Raw genomic sequence first — 17,759 nt, 5'->3', positions numbered from 1 at the left:
GACAACAGATCATCCTTTTTCAAAGGGCTATGAGGCAACAGACCATTCTTTTTGAAAGGGATATTTGCTAAGAAATTTCTTAGCAATTCAGCCTCAGTACCAACTAACTCCAGAGCCACAAACTCTAATTCTATATTTGATCTAGCAATGATCATCTGCTTAGCTGATCTTCATGATACTGCATCACCACCAAAGGTGAATACATAACCGCTAGTGGATTTTGTCTCATTTGGATCAGAGATCCAATTTGCATCACAATACCCTTCTAAAATTGAAGAAAATCCACTATACGAGATAGCGTAATTCATGGTTCCTCTCAAATATTTCATCAGTCGCATTAATGCAGACCAATGCTCATTATTAGGATTATGAGTATATCTACTCAGTCTACACACGGCATAGGCTATATCAGGCCTAGTAAAATTCATTAAATGCATCAGACTCCCAATGATTTGTTCATACTTAGACTGAGCAACCGGATCACCATTATTCTTTTTTAATTTAGAATTAGCGTCATAAAGAGTGGCTACAAGAGTTACCTCCCAACATTCATATTTTTTAAGAAGTCTTTCAACATAATATTCTTGTGACAACATTATACCATTTTCATTTATAAAAACTTTAATTCTCAATATCATATTCACTTCACCCGGATCTTCATATTAAAGTTAGTAGACAAAAATAATTTGGTACGTTCCACAATATTTAAACACGTACCAAATATAAGCATGTCATCAACATATAAATAAATTATCACATAATCATTGTCTACCACTTTTGTATAAGCACATTTATCTACCTCAACAGAAGAAAAATCGTCTGTTATTAAGACTTGATCAAATTTCTCATGCCACTGTTTAGGAGCTTGTTTAAGACCATAAGAGATTTAATTAATTTACAAACTTTATTTTCTTGTCTAGAAATTACATATCCTTCAGGTTGAACCATATAAATTTCTTCTTCTAAATCACTATTTAAGAAAGTTGTTTTTACATCCATTTGATGGATAAAGGGCTTGTGAATTGATGCTAAAGCAATTAATATTCGAATAGAAGCAATTCTTGTTACTGGTGCAAATGTATCCAAATAATCAATATTTTGCTTTTGAGAAAATTCTTTAACTACTAATCGAGCTTTATATTTATCTATAGATCCATTTGCATTAAGTTTCTTTTTGAAAATTCATTTACAACCAATTGATTTTGACCCACAAGGTAAATCAGTTAAAACCCATGTATTATTTTTCATGATTGAATCAAGTTCAATTTATATTGCTTCTTTCCAAAATTTAGCATTAGATGAAGATACAGCTTCAAAATAATTTGATAGTTCATTATCAACAAGAAAAGTTTGAAAATCATTTTCATAAGAGAAATATTCTTTTCTAGGTCTTTTACTCCTTCTCAGTTCCTCAATATTAGAGGTCGATTCATTTTCTCTTTCAACAGATGCATGAGAGATTTTATCACATAGTGAAAAAATATGTTCAAAGAATTCAACATTTTTTTGTCTCAATTATAGTATTAATATCAAGTACATCACTTTTCAAGAAAAGAAATATGTATGCAGCACTATGTTCAGCATATCCAATAAGCATGCAATCAACAGTTTTAAAATCTATTTTTCTCTTTTTAGGTTCAGGAAGAAGAACTTTAGCAAGGTAACACCACACTTTTAAATATTTTAAATTAGGTTTATAACCTTTCCACAATTCATAAGGAGTTTTTTCAGTTCTTTTATGAGGAATTCTATTTTGTAAATGACATGCAGATAAAATAGCTTCACCCCACAAATTATCAGGTGCATTAGAGCTAATTAACATAGAATTCATCATTTCTTTTAGTGTCATATTTTTTCTTTCAGCTACACCATTAGACTCAGGAGAATAAGGCGGAGTTACTTCATGAATAATACCTTCTTTTTTACAAAAAGCATTTAAAGATACATATTCTCCACCTCTATCATATCTAATTCTCTTATTTTTCTACTAAGTTGATTTTCAACTTCAGATTTATAAGACACAAAAGCATCAAATGCATCATCTTTATTTCTAAGAAAATACAATTTAGTAAATCTAGAGAAATCATCAATAAAGGTCACATAATATCTTTTACCACATCTAGTCATAGTTTATTTTAAATCACCCAAATCAGTGTGAATCAAAGACAACAGTTCAGTTTCTCTATTAACTGAAAACATAAATTTTTTGCAATTTTAGCTTCAGCACATATTTCACATTTATTGAAATTACTTGAGTCTAAACCAGATATTAAACCAAGTGATTGCATAATCTTTATATATTTAATATTAACATGTCCTAATCTACCATGCCATAAAGAAATAGACTCAATCATATAAGCAGAAGATGATGTGTTGTCATTGATAATATTAAGTACATAAAGTCCATGGTTATAATAGCTTTTTCCCACAAATACATTACTTTTTATCAAAATAATCTTATTAGATTCAACAGACACTTTCATTTTAGCTTTATCCAGTAAAACCACAGAAATCAGATTTGCTCGCATTGTAGGAACATGTAGCACATCCATGAGGGCTAAAGTTTTTTCCGACATGAGTTTTAGGAGAACTTTACTCTTACCCAAGATTTTAGCAGTTTTTGAGTCTCCAAGGTAGATTACTTCACTATTATCTCCTATTGATGTATAGGAGGCAAATGCTTCTCGATTTGCACAAATGTGTCGAGTAACCCCAGAGTCTACCGTCCATTTTTTTTTATATATGCCACCATATTTACTTCAGAAATAATAGCTGCAATTATTTCATCTCCTTCAGCTAAATTAGCTTTGGGAGGATTTCTCATTTCTTTGTTATTTCTCATTCTGTGCCTACATTGAGCGGCATAATGACCTGATTTTCCATAAGTAAAACAAGTGTCTTTTCTTTTCTTAAAATTGGGATTATTAGTCTTGTAACCTTGAAACTTATTACCATACCTTCTATTATTCTTGTGTTAACCTTGTACTAAATTTGCGTTGAGCCAACCTGCTTAGCTTTGAATGAATCCTTTCTATTGGTATCTTCAATTAGAATATGAGTTATTATTTTCTCAATAGTAAAATTTGTCTGCTTATGTTTCAAGTTATTTTTATAATCATTCCATGATTCGGGCAATTTTTCAATCAACACCCCAGCAATAAATTTTTCTGGTAAAGAGATGTCCTCGGCCTTCAAATCTTCTAGCATTTTTTTATATTCATTTATTTGAATTTTCATTTCTTTCATATTACTCATTTGCCAATTGTAAAATTTTTCAACCACAAACTTCTGTTTGGTTGCATCTTCAGTCGTGAATTTCTTAATTAAAGCTTTCGAGATGACTTTTGCTTCTTTGCAACTGCAATACACATCAAACAATTCATTAGAAATTGTTTGTAAAATAGTATGGTGTCATGCCTTATTGGCGTATTGCCATGACTCCAAAATTTTTTCATTAACGTCTGCACCAGGTTGTGTTTGTGCCAAAGCATCTACAACACCCTGAACATCAAGTAGTGAAAAAATTAGTTCTTGCCACCTTTTAAAGTTTTCATTAGCAAATATTTCAATATTTGAAACATCAGGAAACGATTTTGCATATGGTAGAACAACCGAAACAGGAGCATTAGGAGTTGCTTCGTTAGAAGAAGTACCAAGAGTAGATTATTTGTCATAGTTTCTTAGATTGTTGGGGAACAGTAATAATAACAGTTAATAATACTGAATATCAAATAAATATTACTAAGATATTATTTTAAGTGATATATTAATTATACTTGAGTCGTTCTAGGCACTGTTCTAAGAAACTATTTCAGCAATGTGAAATATTTCCCCAGGATTAAACAAACACTTCCTTAACTAATTAGAGGGCACAGAAATCAATAAAATTATTAGTACAAATACCAGCAAGTTAAACTACAATAACTAAATTACTAAGCAGGATTATAAGAGAGAAACTAAAGAGGAAATTTAGAATATTTTTTTTTAAGTTAAAAATTGCAGTAAGGATTGAGGAACTATTTATAGGTAAGATTTAATTTCTCAAGTACATCTTTTGATGGCTTCTAAAGTAAATCTTCTCAAGTATATCTTTTAATGGCTTCTAAAGTAAGCCTTCTCAAATATATCTCTTGATAGCTTCTAGGGTAAGCCTTCTCAAGTTTATCTCTTGATAGCTTCTAAAATACATTTAAAGACATGACTTTTACAATACACTTCAAATACAAATTATTTTAAAATAACTAAATAATTTCCTACAGTAACTTCATTCTCATTATTTTGTTAACAATGCTCCTATTTTATAATATGTAGTTAAGAGAATCAAACTACTACAACTCTAACAATAGAATCAGTCCTAATAATTTAAAGAGTGAAGCATCAATATACTTTGAGAAAATTCTCTTCAGCTATTGTTCCTTCTAGTATTTTATTTTATTTAATTGGTCAAGTCCATTTTGTAACTACTCCGTGTACCAATCCTAAATTCTAATGATTTTAAGTATAGGAGGTAACAATTTTAATGTTCTATTCAATCTAGGTCCCAATGAAAGGTTGCAAGTTGCAAGTTGCAACTTTTTACACATGATTAAATCTAATTTCATATAAAATTATTTAAAGCCTGATCAAACATACATCTACCATTTGTATTAAGTAGAATAAATAATAAATAATAACCTATCAAAATAATACACAATTAAATCCTAATTTTTACACAAAAATTTCTCAAAGTTCGACCAAACATTCATTTACCACTTGTATTAAGTAGAACAAACAATAAATAGTAATAGAACAAAAACTAAAAAGAATAATATGATATTAGAGAATAACACTATCAAATCTAACCTTGACATAAAAAGTTTCTAAGAAACAATAGCAAAACAATATGACATTTGAGATATTATAATAATATGATTAAATCTAATCATTACATAAAAATTTTGTGAAAGTCCAATCGAACACCCATCTATAATATAGACTTAAAACTGAAAAAATTGTTATAAGTTGCACCTTCAAAACTCATAAAAAATAATGATAAAATATATCGCCATCAAAATTCCTAAATTCAACAAAAATATTGCAAAAGCTCATCATGACAATTAAATTGGAATTTAGTTAGGAATTACATCATATTGCATTTTTACAGAAGATTAAGGAAGACATAAAAAATACCAAATTCCATACAAACTTTAGGAAAAAGGAGAGCAAAAAATTTCAGAGAGAAAATTATCCTTAAAAGGCTAATATCGTTCGTCCAATTTCTAGAGGTCACCCCCTCTATCAGATAGAGAAAAAAATCAAATCATAAATAATTGCATGTAAGAGGAGTATTAATACAGATCAATATAGACACTAATTTGAAGAAACACATATGCATATGTGGACAAATATATCAACATGCACATAATTTTTTTACAAAAAAGTGACCAAAAGTATATTACCTCTGAAATGATCGGTTGTATGTGCATGATGTTCAAGCATGAGTACAATAGAACTCTTTATATAGATAATTATTTTTTATATATATATATTAGGATTCTCAATTTCTTTTCATATATTTTAAGACTATTAATTGCTTTCCAAATATTTATTATATTATGTTTCTTCCTATATATAGAAGTCCTTAACTTAATAAAGTAATAATTAAAGAAAAAATAGTAAAAGATGATTTTTAACTATATCACAATTTCTAAAATTTAGAGTTTAGAAATTAATTAAAATTCTATCATATTATTTAGACTGATCCGAATTGGTTCGTTGAAGTGGGTTATGTGCAAGTTTTCAGGTATTTTAATTTTTTTAATAATTTGCCTTTACTATTTTTTTTCTCAAATAAAACTAATAGATAAAGACTAATATATATTTAATATATTATCCTCTAAAACTTTCAAAAATCTCAGGTATCTTTTATATGGAATTTTTCAATGTATATATTAATAGATTAAAACTAATATATATGTTATGATATATATCAATTATAGTGAATGTCTATCAAGATCTATTTGATGTCTATCGGGATTTGATATATTTGTCTGTTAGTTTGAAACTAGGGGAAAATTCTCCCTAGAAATAGAAGGGCTTCCTTCATTGTAAATCATCCCTCAAGAGAAGAAATAAGAATCACTTTCTCTATTCTCTCTACTCTTCTTCTTGTTCTTTATTGTTTTATAATACATTATCAGCACGAGACTCTACCGTCTCGAATTTGAAGGCTAAGGCTAAGGTATTATTATTTTTCTTCCTTTTTTTTATGGCTAACAATCTTACGAAGTGTGAGTTCGTTGCCCTTCAAAGTTCGAGCAGGAACTATATTTCATGGGTGTTGGATGCTGAAATCTACCTAGATGCTATAGGTCTTAGAGACGCCATAAAGAATGAAAATACAACATCTAGTCAAAATCGTGCTAAGCTATGATTTTCTTACGTCATCATCTTAACGAAGTTCTGAAAATTGAGTACCTTACTACTAAGGATCCACTCGTATTGTGGAATAGCCTAAAAGAAAGGTTTGACCACTTAAAGATGGTCATCCTCCCGAAAGCACGATATGAGTGGATGCATCTAAGATTTCAAGACTACAAGTCTATTCATGAATACAATTCTTCCATGTTTAGAATTTCTTCTCAATTGAAACTATGTGGAGAGACGGTCAATGATGACAATATGATGGAAAAGACACTCTCCACTTTTCATGCCTCGAATATACTATTACAGCAGCAATATCGAGAAAAAGGTTTCAAGAAGTATACTGAATTGAGTTCTCATCTTCTCTTGGCTGAACAAAATAATAATTTATTGATAAAAAATCACGAAAACCGACCAACTGAATTTGCATCATTCCCTGAGGTAAATGATGTACACGTTCACCATGCTAGGCATGAAAAAGGTCGCGGCCCTGATCGTGGTCGTGGTTGTGATGACCAAGAAAGAAACCCTATTCCGGATATTAATCATTCATCTAACAAAAAGAAAAAAGATGAGAAACGTGAAACAATTACTTGTTACCGATGTGGTGGAAAAGGACACTATTCACGTGACTGTCGTGCTCTCAAGCACTTGGTGGACCTTTATCAAGCATCATTAAAGAAGAAAGAAAAAAATCCCGAGGCTAACTTTCTCTCTGAAAATAATGTTGGCATCACATACTTGGATGTAGCAGACTTTTACGAGCACCCTAAAGGAAAAATTGATCACTTGATTGGTGATGGTTCCGTAAACATGGAAGAATGAATGTTTTTAATTTTTTTTTATTGTTGATAAGAGTTAGAGAATAAAAATCATGTAAAAGTAGTTGTTTGCATGAGTATTGGTTTTTAATTCGTATTGATTAGTTCAATTATATTATTGTAATTTATTATTGAAGTGAATGGAATTTCAATTTCATCATTATTAAATAAATAAATAAAAAGGAAAAAGATGACGACGATACGTACAACTTGCACGAACTTCTGTTATGTTCATTATTGCATATTAATATTTTGCATGTTAATATTTTTAGTTTTGCATGTTAATATTAATATTAGTTTTGCATGTTAATATTTTTAATAAAATATTCACATACAGTCATTACTTATCCATATGTGTTCAAAAAATATAATATAATAATATTATATTTGCATATTAACGTACTGGATAAAATATAATATAATAATATTATATTATTATTGTATGTATTGCATGATACTATTCCGTACTATTAATTATAAATAATATATTAAGTATTAGATTCCTTATCAAATATTATATTGTTTCAATAGTTTTTGAACATATTTTTTTTAATTGCTTAGTAATGTCGGATTAACAATTTCTTATAGTATAAGCTTTCACTTTGTATAAAAATTTAATATATATCTTATTTGGTATATGTCATTTTATTTGAAGATATGGATAATTTTCAAAGTAAGCTGTCAAATTGTGAAGATATATGTTTGATTGATTCTGGCACTACACATACGATATTCAAAGACGAAAAATATTTCTCTCATCTAAACATGGGCAAGATTAATGTCACTACAATTTCTGGTAGTGCTAATTTGATTGAAGGCTTTGGAAAAGCCATTATAATCTTGCCCAAGAAAACTAAACTCATCATAAATAATGTCATGTTTTCTCCTAAGTCTCGAAGAAACTTGATGAGTTTTAAAGATATCCGTGAAAATGATTATCATATCAAGACAATTGATGAGATGAATCTTGAATATCTTGGTATCACCAAGAATGTCTCTTGGCAGACATGTGTTATTGAAAAGTTCCCTACTTTATCTTCTGACCTGTATTGGACAAAGATTTATGTAATTGAGGCACATTCTATAGTAAATCGAAAGTCGACTAATTCTAATACTTTTGTACTTTGGCATGATGGTCTGGGACATCCAGGATAATTAATGATGAGACAAATCATAGAAAATTCAAATGGGCATCTATTAAAGAACTTGAAGGTTCTTTTGAATGGTGAATTTTCATGCAATGCTTGTTATCAAGGCAAGCTGATTGTGAGGCCATCGCCAACAAAAGTTGGGATTGAGTCCCCCGCATTCTTGGAACACATACATGGGGATATTTGTAGACCTATTCACCCACCTAGTGGGTCATTTAGATACTATATGGTCCTAATAGATGCTTTATCTAGATGGTCTCATGTGTGCCTATTGTCATCTCGCAACTTGGCATTTGCAAAATTATTGGCACAAATAATACGATTATGGATACAATTTCCCGATAATCAAATTAAGTCTATTCGCCTTGATAATCCTGTAGAATTTTCATCCCAAGCATTTAATGACTATTTCTTATCGATTGGGATAAGAGTGGAACATCCTGTACGTATGTTCACACTTAAAATGACCTTGTTGAGTCATTAATTAAACGCCTACAGTTGATAGTAAGACCATTGATTATGAAAACTAAGTTGCCTACTACTGTTTGGGGTCATGCAATTTTGCATGCTGCAACACTTGTTCGTCTTAGACCGATAAATTATCATAAACTTTCTCCGTTGCAATTGGTTTTGGGTCAAGATCCTAATATATCTCATTTAAGAATTTTTGGGTACGGTGTATACGTGCCTATAGCACCACCAAACCGCACCAAGATGGGCCCCCAACGGGAGATATGTTCACTGCTCGATTTGCAGATTGTCGGTTTGATGAGATAATTTTTCCAAAATTAGGGGGAGAAGATAATGACATCAAAAGAAAAATTTTGTGGAAAAATCCATCACTATCTCATCTTGATCCACATGCTTCTATTTGTGAGCAAGAAGTACAAAAGATTATTCATCTGCAGAAAATTACAAATCAAATGCCTGATGCATTTACTGATTTGAAAAGGATCACCAAATCACATATTCCTGCAGAGAATGTTCCAATTCGAATTGATGTCTCTAAAAGACCATCCACTAGTGTCATAGCTAATGAATCTAAAGAACGCTTGGAGCGTGGCAGACCATTAGGTTCTAAGGATCGAAATCCTGAAAAAAAGAAAAACAAATGGTCATGATGACACTACGAAAGATCCTCATATGAAAGCTCAAGATTTGAGCAAAGTTGATATTCCTAAAGGAATCAATGAGCTTGAGACTCGAGAAAATGAGGAACTATCCATAAATTCAAGTTATGTTGAAACTAATTTGAATCGATCTGAAATAGTAGTGGGTCATGTCTTTGCATACAATGTTGCAACAAAAATCATGCAAGATAGCGAGGACCTTGCACCTCGATCTATCATAGAATGTCAACAAAGAAATGATTGTCAAAATGGCAAGAAGCAATTCAATCTGAATTGAATTCACTTGTCAAACGTGAAGTTTTTGGACCTATAACTCAAACACCTAATGGTGTTAAGCCTGTTGGCTATCAAGAGGTGTACTTGAGAAGTTAAATCTTACCTATAAATAGCCCCTCAATCCTTACTGCAATCTTTAACTTTAAAAAAAAAAAAAGCATTCTAAATTTCCTCTTTAGTTTCTCTCTTATAATCCTGCTTAATAATTTAGTTATTATAGTTTAACTTGCTGGTATTTGCACTAATAATTTTGTTGATTCCTGTATCATCTAATTAATTAGGAAAGTGTTTGTTTAATCCTGGGGAAACATTTCACACTGCTGAAATAGTTTCTTAGGACAATGCTTAGCACAACTCAAGTATAATTAATATATCACTTAAAATAATATCTTAATAATATTTATTTAATATTCAATATTATTAACTATTATTATTACTGTTCCCCAATATTTACCATTTTAAGTCTTCGACTAGCAATTTTTCCTTCAGTTCTAATGTAATTCACACTATTTTAATATTATTTGTATTATTTGAAAGTAATTTTACTTATTAGAAAGAAATATGTGTACAACATACATATAGTAAATCTTTCCTTATTAGAAATCAACAAAAGTAATAAAAATTAATACCCTTTTCATTAATTTAAGAATTCTAAATCAACTAAAGTTGATTTTAAGATGGTTTGAAAAATCTATAAATAAATATAAATAGTTAGAATAAAAAAAATATAAGAAGTACCAAAATTTTAAAAGTTTTTAGTAAGAAATCCAAGATTTTCTAAGGATTTAACTTTAAAAATAAGAAAAGATTTTAAATATAGAAAAAAATAATCATACTATAAATATGGTTCAAATCGATGCCTCTCTCTTAGCCTCAAGCAACAAGGAAAAAAGGTATTGTATATTAACTACTTGAAATTTTTTGTCATAAAATATATATGTGTGCTTACAATAAAATCTATAAGTGAACTCAACTTTTTTCTCTTTATTAAAAAATCTTCACAATATATAAGATACAATCATCTAATTTTAAATAATTAAAAGTTACACGTGCAACTAAACTAGTCTTAATTAAATATGTCAAGTGAAAAGTTAAAATTAATGAATAACAAAAAATAAAACATAGGCAATCGTTTAAATTTATATGTGATTGGATTAAGTACATTTTAAGAGTGCAGTTGATTTTTCAACAAATAACTTTGAAAATTCTCAAATAACAGACAGATTAAGCTTCCTTCTTTTAGTTATTTTCCCAGTTGCCTCAATTGAACATTACTCTTAAGTCCCATTTCCCACTTGGAAATTCCCAGTTTTTTGTGTAAACAAATTCCACGTGTTGGAAAACTATATCACTCAGCATTCTCAATAGTGTGTGCGTGCCAACAAAAAGTCTCACGTTATGATTGGAAAGCTTTATATAAGGTGTAACATTTCTTAATAGTGTGGACCTTTTAGAAAAAAACATGCGTGCTTGGTCCAAAACAGACAATATCACACCATGTGAGATTATCTTTGGATTGTTGAGCCCAACAACTGGTATCAAAGTCAAGTTCTGCCGAATGAGTATGTAAACATTTGGCGGAGTAATGGTTATGTTGCTCGATGTGCTTACCGTTATGAGCTTGGAGATGAACACACAAGAAGTAGCTAGTCACGGGCTTCGATTGCCATAAAATACTTTAATGATGTGGATGGCACATAGTCGAACAAAAAGTCCCATTTGGTAGCTGAAAAGGTTGGAAAGCTAATGCATATAAGGTATAATCTCTTAATGGTGTGTGCATGTGCATATATATATATATATATATATATATGTATGTATACATATATAGATATATATGCATGTATGTATGTAGAGGTAATTAAACATTTTATAGCCGGGGCAAGTGTGTATATTCAAACCAAAAAGTTTTAAAGTTATTTTAATATTATATTTACATTAAAAAGATGAAAAAATTGGTTGTGTGTCTCTCACCACTATAAATACAGAGCTTTTAAGAATCACAAAACACACTACTAACTCTCCCAAAATGCAATTCTTCAGCTTGGCTTCCATCTTTCTTTTTCTATCTTTCCTCTTTTTGGTAAGGAAATGGAAGAACTCAAATAGCCAAACCAAAAAATTGCCTCCAGGTCCATGGAAACTTCCTTTTATAGGAAGCATGCATCACATGGCTGGTGGAGTTCCACACCGCGTCCTTAGAGATTTATGCAAAAAATATGGACCGCTCATGCACCTACAGCTTGGTGAAGTTTCTGTTGTTGTTGTTACTTCTTCTGAGATGGCTAAACAAGTACTGAAAACCCATGACCTCGCTTTCGCATCTAGGCCTAGACTCTTGGCATTTGACATTATCTGTTATGATAGGAAGGACATCGCCTTTAGCCCCTATGGTGAGCGTTAAACGTTTTCACTAATATCTTTTTGCTATATTTGGATTTTACTTTTTCTTGAAGGACTAAAGTACATTTCCATCATTGATTTTACTTTCCCAAAAGAAAAATAAAATTATATATACCTTCCTAATAAATGAGGATCCTTCCTTCTGAATTTATGGTATTCACAATATAATCCTTGAAGGGGTCTTGTTTAGGAAGAGACATAAATTTGAATTTCTCGGTTATTAATTGACCAAATTAACCATATTACATTGTTATGTCTCTTCTGATGTATTTCAACTTCGTTGTCATATTTATCATCATTCAATATTTGTTTTGTTAGGTTGACATCTGATAATTTTTACCATATAGGTGAATACTGGAGACAAATGCGTAAAATTTGTATCATGGAAGTATTGAGTGCAAAGAATGTTCGATCATTTAGCTCGATCAGGCATGATGAAGTTGTTCGTCTCATTGACTCTATCCAATCGTCTTCATCACTTGGTGATCTAGTTAATTTTACAGAAAGAATTATTAGGTTCACAAGCTCCATGACATGCAGATCCGCATTTGGGCAAGTACTAAAGGAGCAAGACATATTTTTTAAACAAATTAGTGAAGTGCTAAGCTTAGCAGGAGGCTCTGATGTGGCTGACATCTTCCCTTCATACAAGTTTCTTCATTCTCTCAGTGGCGCAAAGCAAAAACTTCTAGATTCCCACCGTAAGTTAGATTCAATTGTTGAGAATGTCATCAACGAGCACAAGAAGAATCTTTCAACTCACAGGAGTGATGATGCATTAGGAGGTGAAGACCTAATTGACGTCCTACTAAGACTTAAGAAGGATGGAGCTCTTCAATTTTCCATCACCAACGACAATATCAAAGCTGTTATTATTGTAAGTGTTGAATACTATGCTTGTTCTTACGTATTTAACCATAGAATACTTCCATAACTACAGATGTAGTAGTAATTACTAAGAATTTCTGATATGGAATGCTAATCTTTTGATGTGTAATGTATGGAGATAATATCTTCGATGATCATTCAACTATGGATAGTTCTTATAGAAAGTCACTCAACTTTGTTTTATAACACAAAAGTTACTCAACTATTGATTCCTATAAATAATCATTTGAATTGGTTAGGTAACGTCTCAATTGAAATATCAATAGTACTTGAGTGACGTACTTTTGGATTATAAAATAAATTTGAGTGACTTTCTATGAGAGCTATCATTAGTTGATCAATGACCATATACAATATTATCTCAAAAGTCTGGTGTAAAAATCAGTTTGTCAAAAAAGTTATTAGATGAGGAAAGAGCATGTACAATGTCAGCTTAGCAATGGAAATAGCATGTGTGCTGTTTAATTTAATAAATTGGCTCATAAATTGCAGGACATGTTTACAGCCGGAACAGAAACTTCATCAGCAACAATTGTATGGGCTATGGTTGAAATGTTGAAAAATCCAAGAACATTCACCAAAGCTCAAGCAGAAGTGCGAGACGCCTTTAGAGACAAAGTAACGTTCGATACAAATGATGTGGACGAGCTGAAATACTTAAAGTTAGTTATTAAAGAAGCTTTGCGGCTTCACCCACCAGTTCCACTTTTGGTCCCAAGAGAATGTAGGGAAGAGACATGCATAAATGGCTATACTATTCCTGTGAAGACCAAAGTCATGGTCAATGTTTGGGCATTGGGAAGAGATCCTAAATATTGGGATGACGCAGAAAGCTTTATTCCAGAGAGATTTGAGCAGTGCTCTGTGGACTTTCTTGGTAATAATTTTGAATATCTTCCCTTTGGCAGTGGGAGGAGGATTTGTCCCGGAATATCATTTGGTTTAGCTAATGTTTATTTGCCTCTAGCTCAATTGCTTTATCACTTCGATTGGAAACTCCCTACTGGAATAGAACCAAGAGACTTGGACTTGACTGAATCAGTTGGAATAGCTGCCGGTAGAAAAAGTGACCTTTATTTGATCGCCACTCCTTATCAACCTTAGCCAACATCAACTTTTTAAAGTTCTTATATTATCCTGTACTCTTCTGTCATCTTTCTTCTGGTGTTCTAGGTTTATCGGTTTCTAGTGAATGTATCTTTTTGCAAATAAGAATGTATCGTTAATGTAATAGAAATACTACAAGTACTAGTATTTCCCCTCCCCCTTATCCTTCATTCCGGCAGACATCTTTCTTCTGGTGTTCTAGGTTTATCGGTTTCTAGTGAATGTATCTTTTTGCAAATAAGAATGTATCGTTAATGTAATAGAAATACTACGAGTACTAGTATTTCCCCTCCCCCTTATCCTTCATTCCGGCAGACTTTTACTGCCACTCATATGCATTGATGCATATTAAATAAGTATAAATAACATAAATACCAACTCTTTTGCAAGTAATTACACTCTCTTCCATTTTTTTTTTAATTATTTTACTCTCTCTCCCTACTAATATACATAACATAGACGACATGTACATAACATTCTGTGTATATGTTGGGATTTTTGTAATATGTTTAGAGAGTTGGAATTTTTTGTAATATTGAAAACATAAATAGTGTATTTGTGTAATTTTTACATTAAATAATTGATATAACATCTTGTTAACCATAAAAATAAACTGAGAATGTATCATGACAGTTAGCTTCAGGTCTAATCTAATGGAGTAACATTTTTTGTTCATTTTTATTTAATGTGCATGGAGATACTAACCCTGTGGAATGGAACAAAACTCAAGTGACATCAAAGAAAATGAATAGTGAATCATGACGGAACAGTTAAAATGGAGTAAAAGCAAAATAAGAAGTGCGATTGCAGGAGCCAAGAGGACATAGTTATTCATTTAGCTGCCATATATACAACAGATAAGAGTAATTAAAACTTCTTAATTATTATGCTACATTAGACATGAATATTAGGTATAACTCCCCAGGAATTTGTTCAAAAAACATCTCACTTTTTTATCAGTTTAATCGAATACAATGATCCCTAACATACTCGGCTTCGTGCTCAAGTTTCCATATCAATCAGCCCTCAGATGTTTCTTGGCAGATCAGCAAAAGAGTTGACGGTTTGGATTTCATCAATGCTGTGGCTGAAGTTTGCTATTTGTCAGCATGTCGGTTGGCCGGACTCTCTGAAGCAGTGATTGATATTGAATCCAGATTGTTCAACTAATCTTAAATTTCTTCAATGTAGCATTTGACAATAATACAATATCATACATTCAGAAACAATAATTTGGTACAAGTAGAGAAGAGGGGAAAATAAAGTATAACTGGGTGTGGGGTTTGTTAGGAAAGATGAGCACACAATCAAAAAGCCCGACAGGATAACAGCGGAAAATACCCAAGATTAAACTTTTCCTTTCAACTTGAAGCAAGAGGAGACAAATAAACCCAAGCAAAATAGAGTAATATACAGCAAACAACTCAACCAAATAAAACAAGACAAGAATAAAGGCAATCACACGAGACACAAGATTTACGTGGAAAACCCTTCAGTGTGAAGAGTAAAAAACCACGGGACCAAAACCTCCACTATAATCACCAAAGAGTTACAATATTGTCCTCCAAAATGGCCACCAAACAAATGCCAAACAACAAGAAACAATACATAATCCACAGTACCAAACACTAGAGAAATAAAGGAGTGAAAGCACAAAAAATGCAGCTACTGTTCGGGAATGAAGAACAGGAGCTACAGGCCACCAAATCAAGCTCCGTTAGTTCTTAATCAAGGATTGAGATGAGAGGAACAATCAGTCCAAAAATCTGCTCAATCGGACAAGAAACGAAGCGGGAATCACAATTTGAAGTTGACAGCTGTGGCTGAAATTTAGGTGCGAAAATCAGCTTTGTTTTTCTCTCTTAGGCTGCTGAAAACTCTCTTTTGTGATGATGAATAAGACCTAAAAAAGATAAATATATATGCCCCATAGTAATGGGCCTATGGACAAAAGTGGATTGGTCCAAATTGAGCTTCATTTTATCCACATAAAAAGGGACAAAGGCCCATGACCCGTTAGGGTAAGCACAACTTTATATGCTGGCTAGCGCTGGTCAAGAGACTGCCCACAAAGGATAGCCAAAATGGTTATTAGCTAGGCAAAATGATACGTGGCTGCTATGTGGTGCATATGAGGAATCTGCTACACCTATTTTTTGAGTGTGCGTATTTTCTCAGTAATGTTTGCAAGTTGGGCAAACATGGTTGAGAAAGGGTGCACGACACAGGGATCTTGTTGCTTTATCCCCCTACCCTTATAGGGGATACTGGAGGGCATTTGGAGGAGGGCGGTTAGGAACATAAAGGGGCGAGGATGCAGAGAGATAGTGTTGGCAGCTCCCTGATCAAGCAAGACTGCACATACAGGAGGGATAGATACATACACAGTATACAACATACAATAGCGAGGCCGGATAGAAAGCATACTCGAATAGTTTTACTGTTTTCTTAGATAGTAAGTCGGAGTAGCTTTGCATAGCTGTAGGGGTTTGGCTTGTACTTGGAAGTAGTTTGGAGATTAATAAAATGTTTTTCTTCAAAAAAAAAAAAACGAATAAAATGTTTAAAAACAATTTCATGTTACCGCACTTCCAATTACAATACTAGGTTACTGTGCCCGATGTAACATTAACTACCAACACTAAGGTAAAATCAAGCCATTCATAATAATTTTTTTTGGCTTGGGCCGCGAAAGTGCTGGCAACAATTGAAAGGAAGGGGTCCATGTAGCTATTGTGTCTACCCCGACAAACAAACGCAATACATGAAAAACTTACGAATGTAGCACAAACGGCTTTACCCTAGAATTTAAGTGATAGTATCTAGTTGGGGTTTTGTGATTTGATTATTTCCTGGAATAAGTCTTTAAAGAGTATTTCATCTTTCCAAATTCAATGTTTTATTCCGATTTTCAAAAATCTAAGATGAAGTAAATTTAGACTTCTATTTTATCTAAATGATAAAAAGTACTGTTTTATTCTTCAAAAATAATTCATCTTAAAAAGGACTGGTTAACAGTTTTTTAAAATCCAATGCTTGATTTTGGTCTGATGCGTATATCTCTAATTAGACCAGAAAAAAATGAAAATATCAGATACAATGGACGTTCTTTTTAAATATAAAAATCCAACAAAGTTTGTTGAGGAATGTTAGGCCTGGACCCTGACCTGAAGAAGAGCTTAATTAGGAGTAGACATTTTGTACTACTAGAAAAAGATGAATTAGCGACAAACAAAATTTCGTAGTTAAACAACAAAAAAAGAATGTTCATCTATATTATAAGAAATCTTCATCTGATTTTGTTTTCGCGTTTTGATTTCTTCTTCGGTGATGGATTTGACAAGCTTCTCTCTCTATACTGTTAGGTTTCAACTAGTTTTGACAATTGGATTTGTCAAACCGGCAAGTCTTCATTTGATTTCATTTTCATGTTAATTTGGATTTCTTTTTTTGTGACAAATTTTTCAAATTTTCAGTTTGAGAATGTGAATTTTTCAGGTGTTTCAATGTATAATCAGTTGAAGTTTTGCTCAAACTGAATCTTCTGCATTGTATGTTCTACTACAAGCTCTAGTTGATTT

General features: G+C 31.8%; 1 protein-coding gene across 1 annotated transcript; it reads left to right on the top strand.

The window, feature by feature from the left end:
* Window positions 1-11,780: 11,780 nt before the first annotated feature.
* LOC107849698 (cytochrome P450 71D7-like) lies at window positions 11,781-14,571 on the top strand. Its single transcript, XM_016694256.2, has 3 exons — window positions 11,781-12,173; window positions 12,531-13,060; window positions 13,564-14,571. The coding sequence occupies exons 1-3, from the start codon at window positions 11,810-11,812 to the stop codon at window positions 14,173-14,175; spliced, it is 1,506 nt and encodes a 501-aa protein (XP_016549742.1). The 5' UTR covers window positions 11,781-11,809; the 3' UTR covers window positions 14,176-14,571.
* The last annotated feature ends 3,188 nt before the right edge of the window (window positions 14,572-17,759 follow it).

The sequence above is a fragment of the Capsicum annuum genome, chromosome 12, assembly GCF_002878395.1.
Source record: "Capsicum annuum cultivar UCD-10X-F1 chromosome 12, UCD10Xv1.1, whole genome shotgun sequence".
Taxonomy (NCBI): Eukaryota; Viridiplantae; Streptophyta; class Magnoliopsida; order Solanales; family Solanaceae; genus Capsicum; species Capsicum annuum.
The sequence above is the reverse complement of the archived record's forward strand: the minus strand, read 5'-3'. Positions and strand labels throughout refer to the sequence as shown.